Raw genomic sequence first — 7,173 nt, 5'->3', positions numbered from 1 at the left:
CTGAGTGTAGATTTTGATTACTGTGTTTTACTACATCTGCATTTAATACAAGCTCTTCCACTCATTCCATTTCAAGAACCATGTTCCAGCAGCCACTAACAGTCATTTGTACTTGATTTACGTATTTTTTTTTGTTTTCCCAGTACTGCAAGCTTCTAATACATAGGGAAGAAATTTAAGTTGCTTGAGCATTGTGAAGAGAGAAAACCTCACTATGACTTAGGAAAGCTGCTCTATCTCTAGGAAAGAGAGTGAGATGCCTCCCTAAGAGAACAGCTGATCACTTTTCTAATAGACGCATTCCAAGTTTTCCTGGTTAGACACTCAAGCTGAACTCAAAACCAGCATTTCACTGTTGAAATTCTTTAGCTGTGGCTGCCACTCACCTCTCTGCCTTCTCTGTACCAGCAGTGCTGCTCTCTGAGCTCTCCCACCAGCATGCAGAGATTCACGGTGGGATCTGGAAAAACCCAGGAAATGCATGCAGATCCAGCTGGCCAGCCCTGCACAGCTCTACTGACAGACAAAATGAGGGGCTCTTCCACTCAGCCTCCTGCCTCCCTGGTTAGGCCGTCAGTTTCAGTTATAAATAAATGGAACACACAAAGATTAAAAAATAAACTGAAATTAAACTATTCTAGATACAGCTCTGACCAGGAAAAAAAAAAATTAGCAGGACTTCCATTCCCCAAAAGTAGAGCACCAAATATGAATACCTGATGAGATTTGGGGTAATATCTGTCATGCTGACCTAAGACTCACCTGCTCAAAATAGGAAGAATTATTCTACACAGTCTTGTCTGTTTCTGCCTAACATTTATAAACATTCTAAGAACTTGCAGACTGATCTATGCCTATGTGCCATGAAAGGCTCAGTTCGTGCAGTGAATGTTTCACTGCAGGAGTCAGTTTTAGCAACATTTGATACAACAGTATCAGCAGCAGTGGCATGGATAGGAGCCGGATGGTTTCAGCTCATTGGAGACAGGGAATGCAGGAAAAACCAAAGTCCGTGTCTTGGTTGACTCCAGCCAGCCCTTTGCTTTTTCAAGTTGGTATGGAAGGAGCTGCCAGAGACGACAGCAGAACACATCATACGCAGACCTTGACTCATAAGAAGGGCAACTGTATTTGTCTATTAAAACAAGACTCGTCCACTGAAATTCCTCAACTCAAACTCCATTTAATTTCCATCTCAATAGAAAGGCAAAAGTCTGCCTGATCTCCTACACCTCAGGGAAGGACTGAAGTTAGGCCTCAGAGGGCAATCACAGAACAACCATCACATCTGCTAAGTTTCCATCTGTTTCTAAACCATACTGAAAATTTGCTTACACAAAGAACAATACAGGTACATTCTCAGCACTTCGCTTTGGAAGACTGGAAACACCTGAATGAGGTCAAAAGCACCGGTGTGCCTGTTCCCCTTCCATTTGTCCTGGAACCAGTAACCCCTCCAGGTGAGCTCCATCACAGCCCCAGTGCCCACAGGTCTGGCAGTCTCCACAGAGGGTGCTTCTAAGCCAGGTAAAAAGGGATTCTCAACATCCTACAGGAATTCTCCAAGGCCAAGGAAACCAGATCTGTAAGTTGCCCTGTAGTTTCTTGCAAGTGCTTTGCAGTTTACTCTCCCTTTCTTCCTGAAGAGGAGGCTGACAACTTGATTCCTGAAAGCACAATTTATAGGCCAGCTTCAAAGCTATAGGTCCCTCTAAGGCTCTGGTTGGGGAATTCACATCAAAGACGATGTGCACATGTTGTTCTGATGCCAGAGAGGACGGTTGGTATAAATCTCTGTGGATTTGCTACAGTCCCCAGTACAGGGATTAAATTATGCACTGAAGCTGCCTCTGTAAACTGCAGGAGACAAAGAGAATAAGTGGCAGTGCAATATCTCATAATCAAAGCCTGGCATGGCTCTTTGCATCAGTCTCTTGGAAGCTGTCAGGGGATTAAGAGAGGGGACATGTGTCAAGGTCCCTCAACTGAAGGGACAGAGCAAAAGTTGGTTTTGTTTGCTTTTAAGCCTGTCACCTCTGCACTTTTCCTGAGAAAAATACCTTAGTGCAAGAGGTGTACAGCACTGTGATGGGAGGCACAGCATTAAAGAAACACAATACTTGGTGATTTAACCCAAGTTGAGTTAATTTTGATGTGCAGGTGCAGAAGGAGCTCACACTTACAGTTTGTGCTATTATCTATACAAACCCAGTACCATTTATGGTGGCCATATGAGGATCCAGTAGAGAAAAATGAAAAGGCAAGACTGAAAAATCTTTAGACGCTCTCTAGGAAAAAAGCACAGCAACTGGCAATAGGAAAGACAATTGCTCTGCTACCAAAACACAACCCTGAAGTCATCATTGATTCTACCACCAACATCCGACTCCCTTATTCAACTCTTTCACAAGGTATTTTTTGTACTGGGACATGAAACATTCTCATTTCCCAGCTATTCTTTCTTACCTTCTCCATTACAATTTAGGCCAAGTGCTTTCATAGAAGCATTTTGCTCCTGGACAAGTCTATGCATTTGAGCTCTTTGCATCTTTTTACTACCTCTCATTTCCCACCACCAGGCTGCTCTCCACCCTCACCTTCAGCCTCTTACTTACACCTTGCAGATACATCTCTGCCATGATTTTTTACAATTTCACCACTCACCTTTAATTTCTTAATCTCTTCCTTCTTTTAGTGCTTCCTTATGCTACAGCTCCTGGTAAGAGGATTCAAGAAAACATCATTGTCCCTCAAGCTTACATCTGGTAACACAATTTCACCAACAGCAGCTCCAAAAATGCTAATTCTGTTTTCTTTAGAAGCTGTTTTCCACTCTCTGTAAGGCAACCAGGAGCACTGACATGTAAATAATAAGTCAACAGTGTTCAAATGTGCATATACTTTCTATATGCATTTACTTTTTACACATATTCAATATGTTCTGGTTTTATTTACTTTATAATTAGCACTTGAAGTCATTCCGTCATCTCCCAGCAAGTTCATGGCAGCTTTTATAATCTTACCTCCCTCTTACATTTACCTGTAGTTTAACATTCCAAGTGTGGTTGTTGCACAGGATACCTCAACAGACTTGTATTAAAAATGCTCTTTAAAATTCTAGAGCTTTGAACTAAAGAAATATCTCAAGAAGTTTTCATGGAAAGTTCATTGCGGTTGGTTCAATTCAGCTGCAGTTAGATGCACCTTTTCAAATAATGGAAAAAAAAATGTAAAGGGGTCAGACCCAATCAATACAGTTGTTCAAACAGAATTTCAGGCACTGTGATGTGAGGATTTTTTGTGCTTTTTCTTTGTACTGCTCCGCTATGAAGTAAGGTTGCTTTTGCTAGTAGAGCAATAAAAATCTTAGCCTTTTGAATACAGCCAAATAACCAATGGGAATCTTAACCAGGTGTGGAAAATATAGCAATTTTTTAATGTTTTTCTTGTGCATGGCTTTGTTCTTTTTATAACCACGCAGTACAGGGGCACACAGACACACAGCACAAGCAAACACTTTAAAATACCCACAGACAGACATAAATCAGAGGGGTAACATCACATCCTGCCTTCTAAGTTTTGACACTAGGTGAATTTGGTTTTTCCTTCATAGAACATCCAGAAGTTAATTGCTAAGACACCTGGGAAATAGGTGGTTTCCTAGAAGGGAACAGATGCTGATATAATAAATATACACATATTTCAAGATCTGGAAGCCAGAGGAGTAAATGGTGCAGGGGGAAAAATAATGGTGTGAAGTACCAGAATGGGCTGGGAGTGCTCTGCCTTCTCAGGACACCATCCCCTCTCCCTCCAAAGGCTGTGGGGTAACCAAAACCACCCTGATGGGCTTTAAGAGCTTTTTGAAATAGCAGCACACAAGTTTAGTAGCATCCTTCAGTAGCTTTCCCTTCCACACCCCTAAGATACTCCCCAGAAGACAATCTCTCAGTAGTTTCCTGAAAACCTTTTTATCTACTTCTGATGGGTTTTGTTTGTGGGGGGCTTGGTGGTGGTGGTGTGTTTTTTTCTTCCCAAGTGTTTCAAAAGAGCCTGGATGTCTGTAAGTACTGCTTACCTGCCCAGACCTTTAAAACAAACAGCATAATACAGATGCACAAAGACAAACAGTGCTCAGCAGGATTCCTTGCAGCCCAGCAATCACACAAACTTTAAAATAATAGTGAAAAACAGGGGTGGGGGCTGTTGTGCAAGTCCAGAAAGGTGAAAGAGGTGCCACTTACAACTATCAGGCTGTACTTTTAATAAATGCAGCTGGGCAGTGAACATTTAGTAACTTCGGCTGAAGAAATTGGAAACAGCTGTACCTGGGAAGAGAATTCAGCCCGCAAAATTTTTGCTTGGTATAACATTACAAAACGCTAATTAAAAAACAGCACAATCAAAAGAACTGACACTGTTTTCTAATGACTGAGTTCAATTAGTCCCAAACACTTCACTGTTAAATAGGCAGAGGGGAAAAAAAGTCTACTTTCTGACCAAAATTAGATTGATCTGCGAGTTAACATAATTTTTTTCCAATTTTAATATTACAAAGTAGCCTGTAACACCCTGAAAAAGAGCATGTAGATTAAAAGAAACAGAACTGAAAAAGGAAATTGACCCAAACCAAACACGCTGTGCATAGGAAAACTAGTCATTACTATTTAAAAACTACACCTAGCCTTACAAAAGATGGGCACTAAGAACAGCATTTCATATATTCAACAAAAGGTTTTGGAAAAAAAATTACCTTATAATTTTTTCCCAAATATGGGATTAACTAGGGACATGACCAAAATCTTTCCATCAAGACTGGTTTAGTTGAAAATGTTAATAACGCAACTGTTTAGGGTGAAATCCTTCTTTTCCACACCAGCTTGAATGAGCAGATTTTGTGTGTGTGACAAAGAAAAGAGAATGAACATCTGTCACATCCTGCAGAGCAGCACTGCCTGTGCTCCCTTCCCTTCACTGCTTTGTTGTGCCCCACAAAAACAGGATGAGCACATCCTAAAGCAGCTCAGCTCCCAATTTCTGCCACTCACATCCAAAAGCCAAGGACTCATATCCTCAAACACTCACCCTCGAGTTTGTGCAGTCAACACTAAGCCACAAAAACACTTTCAATTGTTTTTTTTCTCAGAAGAATTCAACATCTCCAGTGCTCTCCATCAACTTGGGTGTCTTTTGAGGGAACTGCTGAAAAGTTAAAGGCTGCCAGTGAGCTTTGCCAGTGCCCATCACTTTCCCCTCAGCCAACACCTCACTCTTGCTATTCTAGAATAAAGACAGATTTCATCAATTGCTTAGAAAACATTTCCAAAAACAAAACAAAACATCAACTAATATAATAATAATCATCAAAATGTAGAATTGGTGTAGAGAGAGCCTGATTCAAATCCCAGTAAAGTAAGTGCAAAACTGGGGAACTTCAATGGGATTTGAACCAAAGAAGTGCAAGATATGATAAAAGCACAAATGACTCTGGATTTCCAACTAGCTGGACACTGGTAAGAGAGCAGACAAGACAGAGGCAACAGGAGTCAGTTATGTTAATATTTTAATATGTACATATACCATTTTCCAAACTGTTACATTTTATTTAAATTAATGTTTTCTTGCAAAATATTCATTTATGCTTTCAAAACTTTTTATAAAGGCAAAAATAAATCATTATTTTGGCAAAAGGTTTTAAAGTTGATACTGGCAGTATTGAGGTAAAATAGATTGCATTAGCTAAATATATACTTTTAAGAATATTTCTGAGTATAGTGTTAATATATGATGATTTGTCTTAAAGTCTGAAATACAAAGGTCAATTCCAAGGGGGTTTTAGCTACTACTTGAACACAGGGAATAAACAAGTTAGTGGTTTCACAAAATACTGCAGAAGTATTTCTCAGTTATTTCTCATCCAGAGCTGAACTCGGCTACCAATTACATAACATTGGGAAGTTTTTGCATGTGTTGCATTCGATGCATACACAGGTTTTTTAAAGTATAGTTGCAGCAGTACATTTAGTCTTATTTTCTCCTTATTTTAACCAGCTCACCCTTTGCCCTGTGTAAGTACAGCACAGAATTTCAAAGTTTGGCAAAGATAAGCACCAGGTGAACATACACAGGAAATTAGCATGTGCCACATTCCATTAGTTTTGCTGTTTCTAGGATAAATACTAGTCAGAACATCATACTGTAATGTCTATTGAAAAAAATAGAAGGAAAATATGTATTTACTAGCCAAATGACACATTGTCATTGTTTATTGCTTACTTCACATATTTTAATTAAAAATCACCTTCTTTCACATCTCAACTTGAAAAAAAAAATTGTTAGCTGTTTGTTATAGAGGGGGCAACACTACTTTCAAGGGCAACCTAACAATCTGTGGATTGATACCAGCAAGTTAATCATCTGGGATCATAAAAAAAGGGAGTTAAAACTGGCTTTTGTTATGGCTTTCTTGGGAAATTTCAGCTATACAGTGGTTACTAATATTTAGAAATTTCAAGCTAACAGTTCTTGCAATGGATTATTTAATGGGCAAAAGGATGGGTGATTATCTCTACAAAAATATTCAATCTGAAACACCCTTTCACCAAATCTCTCACCCGTGTTAGCTCTATCCATACCCTATCAATGTGCTTCTAGGTTTGCTCAAATTTGCAGGGGTTTTTTCACAAAACTTTACGATGTGCATCCGAGCCTGAGGGGGAAGTAACAGCATTTTTTAGTATCTATGCAAGAAGTGTCTTTTAAAATGAATTCAGCCCTTGATTAAAAAAAAACCTAAAATACATAATTCTAAAAATACATTGTCAGTATTTTACAGAGTTTATTAAAAGTGCCGTTTATTTGTATAAAAGGTGTGAACTAAACTGAAGTAAATAAAAAATTATCTGCAGTTCTCTTCATTTTCATAGAAAATTCCCCTATCATTCTCTGAATGTCTTTCCAGAAGAAGGTGTCACCATCCAAGGAGTATCTCCACAGAAAGCTGGAAAAGAATCTCCTCTGTCCTCCGCACGGTGTCACAAAGCGGGATTTGCCTCCAGTCTCACGTCAGTGTTCACTGACTGCTTTGGCTGGTGTGAAGGAAAATAAAACATGGTTAAATATTGAATGCCAACCAATGCCAAGTAGTAAGAAATTGCAGGGAACTTTTTTTTT

At 39.3% G+C, this 7,173-nt stretch overlaps 1 protein-coding gene across 4 annotated transcripts in view; it reads right to left on the bottom strand.

The window, feature by feature from the left end:
* Positions 1 to 5,541: 5,541 nt before the first annotated feature.
* The window catches only part of PLEKHA7 (pleckstrin homology domain containing A7), a 145,566-nt gene continuing 143,934 nt past the window's right edge, over positions 5,542 to 7,173 (bottom strand). For 2 of the 4 annotated variants that reach the window (XM_064425372.1, XM_064425373.1), the window contains one exon: positions 5,542 to 7,088. Coding sequence is in view for 1 of the 4 variants with exons in the window: in XM_064425375.1 (XP_064281445.1) it covers positions 7,066 to 7,088 (23 nt within the window). In the remaining 3 variants the exon portion in view is untranslated. The remainder of the gene's footprint in view (positions 7,089 to 7,173) is intronic. The other 2 variants (XM_064425374.1, XM_064425375.1) reach the window with 2 other exon arrangements.

This window comes from Passer domesticus, chromosome 6, assembly GCF_036417665.1.
Source record: "Passer domesticus isolate bPasDom1 chromosome 6, bPasDom1.hap1, whole genome shotgun sequence".
In the NCBI taxonomy this organism is placed as follows: Eukaryota; Metazoa; Chordata; class Aves; order Passeriformes; family Passeridae; genus Passer; species Passer domesticus.
The sequence above is the reverse complement of the archived record's forward strand: the minus strand, read 5'-3'. Positions and strand labels throughout refer to the sequence as shown.